Source organism: Syngnathus typhle, linkage group LG10, assembly GCF_033458585.1.
Source record: "Syngnathus typhle isolate RoL2023-S1 ecotype Sweden linkage group LG10, RoL_Styp_1.0, whole genome shotgun sequence".
Classification (NCBI taxonomy): domain Eukaryota; kingdom Metazoa; phylum Chordata; class Actinopteri; order Syngnathiformes; family Syngnathidae; genus Syngnathus; species Syngnathus typhle.
In genome coordinates this window covers 12457235-12474819 of record NC_083747.1, presented here as the reverse complement: position 1 = coordinate 12474819, position 17585 = coordinate 12457235, and the positions used below count along the sequence as shown (strand labels likewise).

At 45.6% G+C, this 17585-nt stretch overlaps 1 protein-coding gene across 1 annotated transcript; it reads right to left on the bottom strand.

Moving 5' to 3' along the window:
- Positions 1-5245: 5245 nt before the first annotated feature.
- si:ch211-79k12.1 (uncharacterized protein LOC568891 homolog) lies at positions 5246-16388 on the bottom strand. Its single transcript, XM_061289448.1, has 7 exons — positions 16229-16388; positions 14949-15070; positions 12997-13195; positions 12059-12204; positions 10427-10568; positions 7791-7932; positions 5246-6694 (listed from the first exon to the last, which is right to left on the bottom strand). Exons 1-7 carry the CDS (start codon positions 16278-16280, stop codon positions 6601-6603), a joined length of 897 nt encoding a protein of 298 aa, XP_061145432.1. The 5' UTR covers positions 16281-16388; the 3' UTR covers positions 5246-6600.
- Positions 16389-17585: the final 1197 nt, after the last annotated feature.

Below are 17585 nucleotides of genomic sequence, written 5' to 3'. Positions count from 1 at the left end.
TACAGCCAGAATTCAGGTGCTCATGGAGTCACCAAATGGTGGGGGGAATGCAGATGTGGTGGTGGGCCGGGCGAGTTGTTAATTGTGGGTGAGAGGAGGGGGCGGAGCCAGTGGCATTTATCTTAGTGCAGGGGCTGCAAACGCTCGTGTGTCCTTCAGGGTAGCCCTTTAGGCACACTGTCACGCCGCAAGGCTGTCGCCGTCCTGCCATTTGGCACAACCAATGCAAAGATGACACGAACAGCGACTTCATCAACTGGAAATACGAGGAAGGCAATAATATAACTTGGATTATTTCTGGGGGGGGGGGGGGGGTTATGAATTCAGATTTCATCTGTTGCATGAAAATGGCTCTGGATCTTCACCCGGCCTGGCCTTCCATGACAGCAGCTGGCTGCCAGACGCGTATTTGAAAATAGGCAGACAGCAACAACAAATATAAATAAATAAATTTAAAAAGTATTTGCCGGTTTCATTTCACACTTGATGGGCAGCCAGAGCTGCCGGAGAGCAAACTATTTGTATACAAGCAATTAAAAAGTACATTTCCATATCAGCGAACGGCCCCTCAAGCACCATTCTGACGGGACCAGCGAACCAAGGCAACGGTGACGGCTGCCAGGACTCAACACGCGCCTGTCCTTCCACTTTAGCGACACGGTGGGCCATCCTCGCGTCTACCTCCAACACCCCCGCCCGCCATCTCCCCTCAAGATTGCTTCTGCTGATTTCCTCCCACAAATACGAGCTTTCCCGCACAATCTCACTGCGTATGATTCACAAAGAGCCCGCCTTTATGGACCCCCCCCCCCTCCCGTGCACGGCCCATCTTTTCCATCCCCTCCGTCTCTCCCAGCCCTGCCAGTGGCTGCGAGATTAATGACAGTGATCGGCCAGCACCCCTCGCCCCACTACTCCCCCCCCAGCGACTGCCGCAAAAAAGCCGCCGCTGTAAGCGACGTGCAAGCGGCCTGCATTTAAATGCAACACGCAGGCAATTTCATAAAGATGTGCCACATCACCTTTTGCATGAGACGCAAACGCCTCCACGTTCATGCATATAAATCCTCATTGCGTCACTCCTGGGGCCTCTCACACACACACACACAAACAGGAGGGAATCAATCAATACACAAGCTATAATAGAGGCGACTTGGCATCAGAGCAGACGTGGGAGCAGTGTAGGTCTCCCACCTGCGCAACAACAACATCACAGCAGCGTGACAAGAAGCAGCCTCGCACCTTTAACCGGCCCAACAAGGGGAGACAAGCATCAAGAGCAGACATTTGATTTCAGCCGCAGCATATTTCCGTAAATAGTGTGCACTTAGGGAAAAGAAAACGCATCACGTATATAAATGTCCGCTTTTATGCAATCACAAAAGAAAGTTGGAAGAATTTCCATTTGTAGCAGTTCCCATTGACACACAGACAAGAAGGCTCTGTTGCTAACCAAAACAGCAGCACCCACTGAGAAAATACTGTTACTCAAGTACAAAATACGTATTTTGTTACTCGACAGACTTTTTTTTGGTAAACTTGCAGGGCCAGGAGCCGATCCTTCGAACCCAACGACCTCGCCAGCTATAAATACAAAACAATCAAATATTACGCGTAAAAACTAACCTGATGCCATAAATGAACGTGCAAATACATTCTTATGCAAATGGGTTTTTTTGCTAATGTATTTTCCAAAATAACTTGCAGACTCCACAAAAGCAATATTCGAGCCTGACACCTCTCAACAACCCGCCTGAGGCAGAAATGCAAAACAAGCAAAAGCAAAGACTGAAAGTGTGTCCGTGTGTGCGCCTTCTCGGGCCAATCGCGACACGTCCGTCGCACATCGTCTTGGGAGCACCGGGAGGAGCACCGGGAGCCCATTCAAGGTGCACACGCACTCAGAGTAGCTCAACTGCAGTGTGACACATGCATTGGAATGAAAAAGGCACCTTTCACTTTTACAGTCCAAGTAGCGACGCGCACACAAGCAGCTGTAAACAAGTCAAGTACACTTGACAGCCAGCACAGGTTGAAGACGCAAACTTGCACGCGGAACAAACACAAAATCAAGCAGCGTCTTACCTCTGTGTGCCAAACAAATCACGGCGATGGCGACAAAGGGGACGCCGTACTTCCACACGGACGCGAGCGCCATGGTCGAGTATTCCTCTCTGCTTCTTCTGTCCTCCCTCCTCGTAGTAATTCCTCTAGACGTTTGCAGGACGTTGCTTGGAGGACTCGCTCGCAGCGGGAACGTGCGCTCGCTCGCTCGCTCCGGCTGGGCTGGCGCGCACTCGCGGTACGTGCGTGCGTATATTGCGCGCGCCACTTTTCTTGTGGTTGCGCACGCCCACGCCCACTTTCTCTCCGCGGGAGTGACAAAACACACACGCAAAAGGGAGCGGGACTGACTGACGACTCGGGCCGGTTTTTCCTGGTGCTGCTGACTGTTAATAACCCTCAGGCAGAGGCGGGAGCCGTCCGGGAGGAGGACTAATTGGAATCAGTGCGCCCCCCCTAAAATGTGATCGATCGCCCAAAAAACAAATCGGCAACTTATGGCTAACACGAAGCAAAGCGAACACTGGGGACGAAACACATTATATGCCCAAGTGGTTATTTATCTTGATATGCTTTTGTTAAGTGTACACGACTTGGAAGAAGTTAACAGTGACGTCATGGTTCCGAGTCCGACCCCTATGCAGTCAGAGCCAATTAAGAGCTTCAGCACCAAAATTGGTTGTCTGTGGAAAAACAACATTTGACTTTTTAGTCTCAGGTTATACAGTATAAATATTTTTATTCTGCTGTTTTTTTAACAACCGTTTCAAATGCTGTATTTTTCAAACCTGTATCTTTGACGCCCTCCACAGTTGACATTGTGTATAGCGTCAGTATTCAGTTCTTTCAATTTACATGGATTCTCGAGTCGATACATTTTGGTGCATACAAATGGTGTCATAAAATTGCAGATTTATTTGAAACCATAAACTCCAAGTTTTTTTTGTGATGATGGTGGCAAACGTTGAGAACCCAAGTACAGATTAACATTAAAACGGTTAAAAAAAACTATGTGTATATATATATATATAAATTTATAAGACGACGAGGCAGACCTGGACAAGACACGAATGATTGATTGTGACACAAGGAATGGGACTGACAAGAGCAGGAGGTAACAAAAACCTAATAAGTTGACAAGAGACAGGGAAACACAAAACAAAAAATATATTTAAAAGACTGTCTGGAAACACAGATTGAGATATTTTCTCCTTCAAGATGATGGAGCAGCATGTCGACGGAACCGAGCTTTGGCGGGATAACTCCTGGCTGCTCACAATGGCCTGAGCATCTGACACTTCCTGACCCAGAAGACACCAAAGAGAACCTCTTCAAATTTTGCACACAGAGCAGGGGGGGACATGTCCTCCCGTGCGTTCTCACAAGTCAGCTTGGTTCCTCAACTGTCCTTGAGGTCTTTAAATGGAACCCTCAAGAGACCTTTTAATGTCACATCAGCAACAGTAACCTTCGTCTCTCGCAATCCACCATTCCTTTCCTCGTCGTCATCCTCTCTGCGAGTGTTTGTTCTCTTTTTGGCAGGGAGTCTCATCCTCGTCCCAGCAGCAGATGGGTCATTGTCAGAGAGTAATGAGTGGCAAACACCTGCTTGCTTGCGCGCTCTCAACTCGTTTCTTTCCTCGCCAGCCGCGTGACACGGCATATGCGGTGTACACATACAAAACCAAGCGAGCGTGACGCAGGCAGCTTTCGCCGTTTTTACGCCAGCCCCGCGTCTCCTGATGGAGCTCCATTCAGCAGAAGGGCTCAGAAGAGAGGGCTGCTTAGGCAAACGGCCATGAGGTCATCCCAGATGGATTGTTTCATCTGACAAAGGACAAGACAAGGGGTCCATGCGTCGTTGTGGGAGTGACCACAAGTGATTCAGTTCCAAGTCTTTAAATTCAATGCAGGAGGGGCACGCATAGTTTTTGACATTGCTGAAGCGGAAACAAATTCGCAGATTGAAGCAAATCTTTTTTTCTGGGATCTCAGGTTATGTGGAATTTTCTTTGGAACATCATTCCTAGAATTCCAACACTTGGTCAAATTTGTATTGGGCAAGGTCCATAGGTAAGCTAATTTAGGGACCTAACATTGTCATGAAGTGAATGGAGCTGGGCGACCACATGCTGTGACAGATCTTGACAAACATGTCTTAAAGTAAAACATCCACTGAGTCTTTCTGGTTGAACGTAAAAAAAAAAAAAATTCCATCAGCAGGCAGGCCCATACCAAGGTGAAAAGGTCACTGTTCACCATGCACAGCATTGTAGCTGCAAGTTGTGCTGTGCCGCATGAAAATAATCAGCCACACCTGAAGCCTTTCGGAACGTACGGCTGGCTGACTTCCTGACCTGTGATCTCCAACTTCTTGAAGACTTTCTCCCAGCACCCCTGAGGCGTTAAGCTACTTGAAGCTGGTGTCGTTTGAGCGGCCATACATATAGTGCGTAAAACATTCGCTGGGCGCTTGAATAATCAGTTTAATAACATTATCCCGACCCGGCGCGGCGCAGCGCGGGCTGTTAATGAAGTGTCATTGTTAAAGTGCCACTTCGCCCCGTTTATTAACGGCGGCCTACGGTCAGCTACGCGCCGATAATAAAAGCGCATAAAAGCCAACATAACTTCAGCCGACAAGCATCATGAAAAGCGCCGTGTTGCCAGCACGCTCATGTTAATAAGCGACGGCGGCAGCGACAACCAAAGCTTTGTGGAAAATTAAAAGATGAGCTTGCGGTCCGTGACGGTTATTTTGGGGGAGGAGGGGGGAATCGGAACTAAGCTCATTTGAAGCTGCCTGCACTCCTCATCATTTTCGTTTTTTGCGTTTTTAAGGGTACCTGACTTTTCTACAATCTTCTTATTATAGTTCACAATTTCCCTTAGATTAAATTATTGATCACAGTTTAGATGTCACATAAAATGATGTAATGATGAATGCTCTAAAATCAGCTGTTTGTTGGACAACAGTAAAATGCAGAACACGGCAAACTCAAGGCGAGCAGGCCCTGCCTCTTTAAGGCACATGCGCGTATCTAACGCCAACACGACAAAAAGTACTGTACATTTTAGGCTTACAATTTGTGTGTAGGTGTGTTGGAATACACTTACAATGTGTGTAAAAAGGGTGTATTGAAGCCATATGAATGCATATAGTACTTTGTACAGAAGAGAATATTTTTAATTTGGTCTTTATTGCAGATTTTCCCCTATGGAAAGTAAAATAAATGCGTGTTGAGCGTAGTTGGCATCCCACTTGTGGAAGATATTGACTGTTTGTGCCCTCAAAAGTGCTTCTCCATATGGAGAGCAGCCCGTGGCCTCCCACTGATCGAACATTATGAAGATTATTATTCATAATGCGCTCTCTCCGATATGTTGCGACTGTGGGCGGTCAGTGAAACTGTCTTCACAAAAGCGCAAAAGTTGTAAAAAGCTGCTGAGTGTTAAATGCTGTCATGGGAACAAGATGAAGACGTCGTGAAAAAAAATCAACAAACTTAGGTATCGGCTTGGCACTCGGAAGAAGGAAAATTGATTTTCAAGTGCGTACACTTGAGAAGCGGCTAGCTAACAATGCTAAAAGCGGAAAGCTCATCACCTGCCAGGTCGCCAAATATATAGGAAGAAAATTGCCTGCCTTTTGTACCCCGGCGAGCATCCGCAAAGCAATTGTTAGTGCTCACTCTAACTTATTTGCAAGAACCACATGGGAGACAGTATGCCCTTTGTGCACCAGCTTAGTGGCCTAGTGGTAGGGTGTCCCCCCTGAGACTGGAAGAGTGTGGGTTCAAACCCTGGCCGGGTCATACCAAAGACGATAAAAATGGGACCCATTGCCTCCCTGCTTGGCACTCAGCATCAAGAGTTGGACTTGGGGGGGTTAGAACACCGAATGATTCCCAAGCGCGGCACCGCTGCTCCTCACTGCAATCACACGGGGATGGGTTAAATGCAGAGGTCAAATTTCACCACACCCAGATGTGTGTCTGTGTGACGATCATTCGGACTTTAACTTGCAAGTGGAGAAATCGTTCGTCACTGTGCATACAGCGATGTTCGAACGAAATCTGACTTTGGATTCTTGCAAGAGAGTATTTATTTGGAGAAAACAGGGTGGGGGTGAGAGTGGACAGGTTTGGTGAACCCCTGGCCTCTGGTCAAATCAGAGCAGGGGGTGTTTTATGACGTTGGGGGAAACAAAACTACTTAGATTGCTTCCTCTGCAGCTGGTCAATCAAGCAGAGGATGCAACCACTTTATTTTATTGCGTTGTGAGAGCAGGAAAAGTTTGGTTAATCATTATAGTCTACATTCCAACATAATCACACGATCAAAATAATCTATCAACCTTAACAGCAATCACTTGCACTTCTACTTTTTTTTTTTTTGCTAGCTACTTATTGTGAACTGCGCCGTCCATCTAGCATGGCTCGCTCGGCCGCCCGTCATCAATAAACATTCTTGAGTAGTCACCCGACGCCATCCATCACTCTCTGGCCACGCACTCCGTCTTCCTCCTCGCGATCATTAGACGGCAACCAGAGGCTGTTTGTCTCCGTAGTTGCAGTGGAGAGCCTCCGTGCTGTCCTTGTAGATGGGCTTGCTCTGACACTTGTCATTGCTACAGAAACCAAAAAGACAGGCGGGTGCCGTTAGGTGGCTCAAAGCACGTCAGAGACCCTCAGAATCATACCATTTGTGTAGGAACGCACTACCCCAAGTCACTCTTAAGCCCATATCTCACTGAGCGTGGCAAACTCGTGGAGCGCTTGTGATCGTAGAAAATGTTCACAAAGACGTTTCCCAAACATTCCCAAACTGTTTTAACGGTCACAAAAAGAAATTTTGAACATCTTGAAAATGTTGAACAAACTATCTTGCTGTTCTTTGTGTTCTTGATCCACTAGCGGAGCTAGAGGGGGAGCCACGGGGGCACTGGACCCTTTAAAATATGCTTGGACTCCCCAGATGCCGGGCTAAATACCGTATTGCCCCAAATATAAGACAACCCTGATTATGAGACGACCCCCTCTTTTTCAAGACAAGTTTGAAAAAAGACTTTTTGAACACCAAATTTATTTTTTATACAGAAAATAATTACAGTACATCTGAAAGAAATGATTATAACAATATATTCGAGAGAAAAAGCATGTTATTTTGCCTCATTGAAATCATGCAAAAACTGGCTATCACATCTCAATATCTGAATATTTAAATATGTAAACTAAAGTGCAATCACATTTGTAAATGAATGGCTTCTGGTTTTAGAGATGTAAATAAACCTACTGTTTCTCCATTTTCTGTTATCTCTTCTCTCATTTTCTTCTCTTTTGTTTCTTACCGCAATTTTTTATATTTCTTATATTCTATATTTTTATTTTTATTTTTATTTTTCGTAACAGGGGTTCGCTTTGGCCTGGGGAGTTAAGTTCAGTATTCGCTTTAAAGATATCTGGCGCATCTAGCGTTGTGAATGGGTATAATGTATAGACCCCGAATGCAGGACGTCATATTTCAATGCAAAAAACACCATCTTATATTCGGGCCAATACGGTAATTGATTTGTGGCTATATTCCGGGGTGCTTTTTAAACTTCAAATAGTAGCAATCTGTTGAAGCTGCGTTTGGCTCGGATTTGCGAGGCAACACTTGTATATTCGCCACATGCGCGCGCACACAGATGCAACGTAGCGATCCAGGTGTTGGGTGTGGCTTACATGAGTTTGGTCTGGACTCGCTTCTTCCTGCAGTAGAGGCACACGCTCAAGGCCGTTGCCCACATCACGACGATACACGCCACCACAAAGGAGGTCATCAGTACTACACGGCCGCTTTGGGTCTCAAACCAACTGGCGTCTTCTGTCGGCAAACACATTTCACAATTGGGATTTATGTTAGCAAATATAATTAGTATGGATGTCAAATACAGTCAAACCTCGGTTTTCGACCACAATCCGTTCTAGAAGGCGGTTCGAGAAGTAAATCGTTCAAATTCCGAATCTAATTTTCCAATTACAATTAATTGAAAAGAAATGTATCCATTCCAAGACATAAAAAAACGCCTTTCTTAAGCATTTTTTCATTTGCGCATTTTTGTCCAATCGCGCATCTGCAGCGCACCGCCGACCGCGCAACCGTAGCGCGCTGCCGACCGCGCAACTGCACCGCGCTGGTCGCATTATTGTGACAGAGCCGTCGCTGAAATTTAGAAAATAGTTTTAAAGTCCTGATGCATGATTAGAGGGTAATACAATCCTCAAAGTAACGAAAACACAAGAACAACGGAGTCAGTCGGCATCCGGGCCGCGCGGTCGGGTTTTCTCGGGTCCTCTCGGCTCATCTTGCGAGGTTTGACCTTCGGAATTTGTTCGACAACCGAAGCAAAAGAATCTCGAATTTTTTGTTCGAATTTCGATTTGTTCGAGAACCGGGACATTCCAAAAGCGAGGTTTGACTGTACTACTGTTTTAAGACTTTTCACGCTTTTTAGTATTTTTGATCAAAATTTGTGAAAATATTTTTTGACTTCATTATCGGTGACTGCTATCTACATCCCCCTCGGTAGTCGATACTTCAAAATAAGGCCGATATTGCTCCGGTACTTATCGATACTCGTCCGTCCCTAAAAACAAATCGGCGTCAATTCCAAGTTTTTTACGTAACCGCTGCGTTTAAGTTTGTTTGGGAATCACGAGCCTCGCAAATTGAAAAGACAACTTCAACAACCGTAGAACAATTCCTAACAGGCCGAGGCGCGATTTTGAACGATTTTACCTGGCTGTTTTCCAGTAGCAAAGTAGCTAAATGTGACATTCCCAAGGATGAAGAATCATTAGCAGCATCCCCAAGAGTTTTCCTGTTTAATTAGCAGACGCACTCAAGGGGGAAGTGAGGAGAGACACTTTGGCACGCCGGCGACCCGCGAGTCAATTGCCACAGCCGTACCATCTCCCCCCCATCATGAATAACGCACGGCAGCTTCATGACACTTTTAGTGCGCGAGACAGGATGGCGTTTAAAAGCGGCCGGCGCATCCCAACGCTGCCGTCCTCTCACAGGTCACTGATAAAGATGATGGAGACAGATGAGGCGCCCTAATTGGATTAGCCGGGAATGTTGTAATGAAATTAGCAGCGGGGGAAAAAAAAGACAGTTTGCCTGTTGGGACAAAGACGAAGCATCGGTCCCGCGGGACGGCGGCCGTCAAGATCATCCGTGTTTGGCATCGACGTGACTTGCACGACTTTCACATTTCATTACACTCGTCTGTGATCGAGCGCTTCGGAACCGGAAAGGCGGTGTGTCGGGGGCTCTTTGTGCCAGGGAACAGAAAACTGATTCAAAATGCTCCAAGTTGCTTTGTTTAGGACTAAGGGGGCTGGCGACAACGCTGGGTGGGTGCAGTTATGGCTAAATGACAATGAATGTTTTTGCTTCAATCCGATACATTTTGTGCCACTCCTTCTGGTGCGTGAGCCACAAAATAAACATGGATACATGTGGAGTTGGTCTTTGTCGTTCTTTGCAGAAGATAAATAATACATGCCTATGAGAATTGGTACATTATCTGTCTACATGTGTTGCTACACAATTTTTGTTCAAATATTCATCGCTTTAAGCCAGTGGTTCTTAACCTTGTTGGAGGTACGAACCCCACCAGTTTCATATGCACATTCATCGAATTATTTAGTTCATGAATTTTTTTTTTTTTTTTAATTCAAGACATAGATCTTTTTTACCAGTGTACAAAATGAGCCGTGCATGAATATCACCTTGTTCAACGAACAAAACCAACACAATGCATGAACTCACAACAAATTACATATTGGTAAATCTGAATTTACACAATAAATCAGGTTTGTTAGGACCTTCTCAGTGGAGTCTCTGTTGAACCCCTGAGACCGACTCACCGAACCCCTAGGGTTCGATCGAACCCAGGTTAAGAACCACTGCTTTAAGCGTTGTAAAATCGTAATCGTCAATGCTACCTTTAAACATGTCTGTGGCGTTTACCATTCTCTTTATCTCTCTTGTAAGTTAGCATAAACCTAGCAGGACATTCTTCAGCCAACGGGGTTTACTTGTTTTCAATTCACAAGGTGTAATTGTTTTTTCTATTTAGTGTGAGTGTAAACGTCAGGTGGGAGTGGCTTGAAACAGCTCCAACCCACTTTTGCAGTTTGCATCTTTCATGTCCCTGTTATTACAAGTGATGTTTTGCACATTACTACTTTACTCGAGGCAATTTGAAATGAGCCGTCACCTTCAAACTGAGGCACGATCGTGACTTTAGGCGTACCGTCATGCTACCAATTTTCCTTCATCGTCTCGTCCTCTCTGTTGTTTTCCTTACCAGGCAGAACCACGAGGGTAACGTTGCGCATTATGCTCAGCGGAGCGGTGGGGTGTTCGGCCGTGCACGTGTACATGCCGCTGTCCTCGGCGCTCACGCTCTTCAGAGTCATCACGGCTGAAGGCAGGATCCAGTCGCCACCCTGAATGGAACAGCAACAGAAAGTTCAAGAGAAAAGTTCTATTCCCCAAGTAAAGTCGGTCTCATCGTATCCAATACAACCTACGTGAAAAAAACTGCGCGGGCATTGACACAAGTCAATGACCTAGATAAGGCCGCCGTCTGCAGAGGGATGCGGCAACGATGACAACACAAAGTGTAATGAGATGGCGAGGGATGAATCCTGCCATGCAAATAGCAAGACTATTTACAGACGCCGCTCCAAACCAACGCGGAGGTGGCGCTGAGGAGCAACACAAAAAAGCACCGTGAAAGCCATTTGGCTCCTGGGAGCGGCGGCGCCTGCCAACAAAGACCGTTTCCATTTGAATGCATCCCAATTAAGATGATTCCAACCCAAGCCCTAAAAAAGAAACAAATAAACAAGCCAGCTTTGGCCAAAGCAGCATTTTCTATGCAAATCTGCCGGCGGGCCCGATTGTGTCTGTGTGCCGCCGTCATTGCTGCCGGGCTACGGCGCCCACGCTTCCTCGACATCCAGCGCGCTTTCAATGCTGCAATTTTCACATTTCATTTATTATAAAGATTAAAAATTCTAATAGTTTATTACATTGATCTACTGTTATTATTGTTCATCCAAAGTATTTTCATGCATTTTAGAGATACACCCAATAATCAACAACCAATTATCAAAATAATCAAAACTTTGATAATCAATTCATTATTTTGAAACCTTTTCGATTGAAATTTCAGCCTCTGAACTGCAAACTGGAGTAATATTAAAATTCATTTTTTTAGTTATGTAAAATGCAATTTCTGAAAGGAAAGCTTTTTTTTAACAAACAGATTTAATAAAAAGAGATGAAATAATAATGTGCAGAACTTTTGCCACACTTTCTCGTGCGGCAACGTGCCTTCTCAGCATTCTGGCCATAACGATGGCTCGGAGCAGACTCGAATGACGATGTCGCCGCCGCCTTGACTTTTGACCCTCTTCGATAGCGCTCAAAATCAATAGCGTTATTGATTTGACATTTTGTATTGTCCGCCTTGGCCTCCGACGTTGACTTTGAAGCTGGCGCGCATCTGCCAATTCATCAACTTTTGTCCGCTCGGCACATTCCCCGTCACCGTGCATCACATTCCATTCCCTTCGGCGACGACTGGAGCACACGGCTTGAATAATTCAAACGTTTGTTTTGCCCGGCAGTCAAAAGAAAACATCATTAGAACTCGGCCCGTATCATTGCTGTGTGGTGGCTTCCTTCGCTCTCATCCAGACCTCCTTAGTCCGTCCCTTCTTTAAATGGGCCAGCGAGACGAGATGACGAGAAAAGGCCAAAGAAGCCGCTTGACGCCACGCTGGACAAAATGGCACCAGGTGTTGCTCTCCAATAGTTGTCTTTTTTTTTTTTTTTTCAAAAACAGTTTTTAAATGATCTACCTCATTTTTTGGATATCACAAAAAGCTGATGTTTGAGCTGGGGCGTGTAGAGTGCACTGTGGCCTCACCTCCTTATACCAATAGTAGCTGGGCTCTTCCGAGCAGCTGGCTGAGCACTCGAGCGCCACGTCATCTCCTTCCCGCACGCGAAGCTCCTGCGGCAGACCCAGGAACCCGCTGAAACCCTTCCTGGAAAGATGTATCGCTGCCAAATCTACCAAAAACACACGCATAAAGATTGACAGCTCAATCCTTGGCGAGAGGGATAAAGCGCTGTGTCGTAGATGGTAGTTATATTAGTTAACGTTAGCATTGAACTAGCGGACTGAAATGCCAAGCTACGGTTGTTGAAGTCGCAAAAAGTTGCTTCTCACATGAAAATCAAAGCACCGCCCTGAGTATTTGCTAAGACGTAGCTAGCACTTCACAACGACAGAGTCAAACTTTACTTACTTGGCGTGTGATAAACTCAAGTAAGAAAGCCTCGTGGCGAGTCATCAATAACGCTCATACAGTAATGGACTTATTGAGAAGGAGTGTTGTGAATAATGGCTCTTTTTCTCCTCCATCTCAATAGAAGCCCTTCGTCCTCACCGTCCTCTCGCCACCGCCTAATCTCGACTTCTTATTGATCCCCCCCATGAGGCCGAGGCGGTCGATCAGACGGCCACGGAGAAGATGGAGGACGCCGATAGTCCGAGCGGCCTCGCCGCATAACGCAAAGCATGCTGAAAAATTTGATCTCCTGCTGAGGAGGGAAACAGTCTGAATCTGCAAAAGAAAAGGGCAACATTCGAGCTGCGCCGCGGGAATCTTTCTCCGGTTATGAACTATGAATGCATTTTGGGTCCCTCGCTGAGGAGAGCTGAGAAGAGCTACAGAACTGCACAGAAGTGTGTTTTACTGGCTGCTGGGACACAAATATGAACAAAACTCTAATTCAAGCAAATACATACATTTTTAAATATTAAATAGAATGAATTTAAGATTCGATATCAGCACTCACATTGCATTTTTAAGGACAGCGTCTTGGAGACGTTGTTGGGCGCGCTCAACGTGTGGTCGTCCGACAAGCAGCGGAAGCGCCCCTCGAAATACCAGGTAACATGGGAAATGCGCAACACCATCTTGTCATCCACCTGCTCCATAATAGAGTTGCAGAAGCTCCAAAAGGTCGACCTCACTGGGTGCCACATCTGGAGAATCTGGGCAGTGTGTAAAATAACATGAAATAAGAACAAATAAAAAAAGACATGTGAAAAATATGTATAAAAATATATTTTACCGTATGGCCCGAATATAAGACGATCCTGCATATAAGATGACCCCCACTTTTTCAAGACTCGTTTAAAAAAAGACTTTTTGAACACCAAATTTAATTTCTATAGAAATATATGTATATATACAGAAAATAGGGGAGCCTCGGTTTTCGAACACAATCCGTTCCAGAAAGTTGTTCGAGAAGTGAATCGTTCGAATTCCGAATCATATTTTCCCATTAAAAATAATGGGAAAAAAATGTAGTCCGTTCCAAGCCCAAAAAAAAACCAAGGCCTTTTTTAAGCATTTTTTCATTTGCGCATTTTTGTGCAATTGCGCAACTGCAGCGCACCGCCGAACGTCCAACTGTTGCGCGTCGCCGACCGCGCAAGGGCACCGCACTGGTCACATTATTGTGACAGAGCCGTCGCTGAAATTTAGAAAATATTTCTAAAATCTTGAAGTACTTTTCAAAATTTAAGTGGACATCAGTGCGCAGGGAGCTTAATTTTGTCCGATCGCGCAACTGCAGTGCACTGCCGAACGCGCAACCGTTGCGCGCCGCCGACCGCGCAACTGTACCGCGCTGGTCGCATTATCGTGACAGAGCGGTCGCTGAAATTTAGGAAATATTTTTAAAGTCCTAATGTACTTTTCAAAATTAAAGTGAACCTCAGTGTGCAGGGAGCTTAATTTAGTCCGATCGCGCAACCGCAGCGCCCCGGGCGCTCAGCGTCGCATTGCTTTGGGAGCCTCTTTGTGTTTTAGGATGGCTTTACTGCTCCCACTTGCTTCCTTTGGAGGCATAATTAGAGTTGATGCAATCCTCAGAGTAACGAGAACGTATACGAACGGAGTCAGTTGGCATGCTCAGTCAGTTGGTCCTCTCGGCTCATCTCGCAAGGTTCGGCAACCAAATTTTGTCCGACATCCGAAGCAAAAAAATCGCGAATTTGTTTTTCGAATACCGATTTGTTCGAGAACCGGGACGTTCGAAAACCGAGGCTCCACCGTACAGTACATCTGAAACAAATGATTATAACAATATATTTGAGAGAAAAAGCATGTTATTCTGCCTCATTCAAATCATGAAAAAAAACTGTTTATCACATCTAAAGTGCAATCACATTTGTAAATGAATGGCTTCTGGTTTATAAACCAACCTACTGTGATAAAACAACAAAATTGCAATAATTATCTCTTCTCTTATTTTCTTCTCTTTTCTTTCTTACCGCTCTTTTTTATTTTTCTTCTTCATGCTACTGCTATATTTGTTTTTATTCTTCGTAATAAGGGTTCGCTTTGGCCTATAGAAGAAAAGATTATTGAGACCCGTCTCAAGAGGTTTTCAAGATATGAGCCGTAGTTTGACCAAAGACATATTACATTAGGGCAAAAGAAGAGATTTGTGCAGGGCCGGTTATTGCTATGGGCAATATGCGCAATCCACGTGGGGGCGCACGAGTGCTATCGAGAAGAAAATAAATTGCCAGTTTTCTACCTCAGTGAGTCGTGTCGGGTCGGGGTTATTTCGTTTGTTCTAGGTGCGTGCATGTCAGAAGAGCAGCCCTTTCCTCTCGCCCCACCCCTCCCTGCCCACCTCGTTCAGGACTGCCTCTGGATTTGTGACCATCACATTTTAAAAAAATATCTCAAGGGAGCACCTTTACTTTACAAGGAAGTCCCTCGATAACTCACCTGCGAGAAGCTTTCAAATCTTACGCTGCTGATGTTGTGCTCGTTGTCTGAGTACTGGCACTCCAAGGTCACGCTATCACCTTCCAAAACGTTCTGGTTTGGTCCCCGAATGGACAAGTCCCCTGCACCCAAACAAAAATTAAAACGATCGCAACTATACGTCAGACCAAAGAACAGCAGGAACGGCAAATGAAAAAAAACACTGAAAAGTAGCCAGGGTCTGGGGGCCGCTGCCCTACTAGAGCCCCCCCCCCCCCCCACCACCACTTGCTGCAGGGGGCCAGGGGCCGCAGGCCCTTCCGAATGGGGGCCGCAGTGGGCCAGGGGCCACAGGCCCCTATTGGGGACCACAGGCCCCCATTGGGGGCCGCAGGGGGCCAGGAGCAACGCCCTGGAGTAGGCTCAGGGGGAAAAGCTCCCTGGAAACTCCTGGATTTTGGCAGTATAGCAACCCCAAAACCATTAATTTCATCACTCAATTCCAAGTTTGGTTAAAAAAATATTCCTGCTTGGTGAGCTACCAAGGTAAATATAATACAGTCAAGCCTCGGTTTTCGACCACAATGTTCGATAAGCGTCAAATTCAGAATCTATTTTTCCCATTACGAATAATAGAAAAAAGAATTGTCCGTTCCAAGACTTTTTTAAGCATTTTTTCACTTGCGCATTTTTGTCCGATCGCGCAATTGCAGCGCACCGCCGAACGCGCAACAGTAGCGCGTCGCCACCGCGCAACTGCACCGCGCTGGTTGCATAGCCGTTGCTGAAATTTAGAAAATATTTTTAAACTCCTCATGTACTTTCCAAAATTCAAGTGGGCCTAAGTGCGGAGGGAGCTTAAATTTCTCCGATCGCGCAACTGCAGCGCACCGCAAAGTAGGCAAATGATGTGACGAAAGTAGCGCCAAAATGCTACACCCCCCCCCCCCCCCCCCACCCCATATAAAAACTATTTTCTCAACGGATCTACACGATTCACGAAATTGATACTCCAGACGGAAATAAACACGGAAATCCCCGGATCTGCAGAAAAAATACAAGGTACGTAGCAAAACGGGTTCTTCCATGGGAACGCCCTAACTTCTGCAATTCCGGAAAAGAAAGTGGAGAACTCCAGTTGCAAAATACACAATGTAAAAACATAACATTAACTTTTACTGTACAGAAAAAGCGGCAATACTTAAAGAAATGTGAACTTCTCAGTCCTGAAATATATTCAAATAGAAGAATGAATTAAGATTTTGAAACTTTTTTTTGATTTTGAGAAAATCTAGATTTACCATTAACTATGGAGGCCATTCCAAGGCAAAGAAACACAATGCTCGAGTCCATTTCTGATAATCCAAATCGCTAGTTGTTTGTACACGAATGTACGAGTTAAATCGGCCTGTGTGTTAGTAGAAAATGAAACTATGAAATTGTTTATAGAATTTGAAACAGGCGTGGCTTACCAAAGTGGATGAACAAGTCAAACCCGTCTTAAATTATACACTGCTCAAAAAAATTAAAGGAACAGTATTTTATCAGGGTATGGCATACATTCAATTAGACTTTTCTGATAAGGTTTTGGTCAGGTACGTGGCAGAGGGGGGTGTTAATCAGTTTCAGCTGCATTGGTGTTGATGGAATTAACAACAAGTGCACTAAAGGGGCAACAACGAGATGGTCCCCAAAACAGGACGGATTTTGCAGGTGGAGGCCATTTCCAGTTCCTCCCTCTTGAGCTTTTTTTTTACAGTTTTTCCACAAGTGTTGGCTTTAGCTAGAGTCATTATCACGACTGGGAGGCGATTTCTTAACCCTCCTGAAGTTGCGCAGATTGTCCAACTCCTCCAGGATTGCACATCCATGTGTGCTGTTGCAAGAAGATTTGATGTGTTTCCCAGTACAATCTCCAGAGCATGGAGGAGATTCCAGGAGACAGGCAGTTACTTTGGGAGAGCTGGTCATTCCATCTGCTGCTTTGTGCAAGGAGGAACAGGTTGAGCACTGCCCGAGCCCTACAGAATTACCTCCAGCAGGCTACTGGTGTGAATGTCTCTGCCCAAACAGTCAGAAACAGACTTCACAAGGGTGGCCTCAGGGCACGACGTCCTGTAGTGTTTCCTGTGCTCATTGCTCAGCACCGTGGAGCTCGACTGGCATTTGCCATTGAACACCAGAATTGGCAAGTCCGCCACTAGAGCCCTGTGCTTTTCACAAATGAGAGCAGGTTTACCCTGAGGACCTGTGATAGACGTGAAAGGGTCTGGAGAAGCCAAGGAGAGCGCTATGCTGCCTGGAACATCATTCAGCGTGACCGGTTTGGTGGTGGGTCAATGATGGTCTGGGGAGGCATTTCCATGGAGGGACGAACAGATCTCTACAGGCTCGAGAATGGCAGTCTGACTGCCATTAGATTCAAGATTCAAGAGGTTTTATTTAGGGGGTTTTTAGGTATCGGGATGAAATCCTTGCACCCATGGCTGGTGCAGTAGGTCCTGGGTTCCTCCTGATCCACAACAATGCCCGGCCTATTGTGGCAAGAGTATGCAGACAGTATCTGGAGGATAAAGGAATTTACACAATTGAATGGCTCTCACGATCACCTGATCTAAATCCAATAGAAAATGAGGTAAATTTTGGATTCTATGCGTC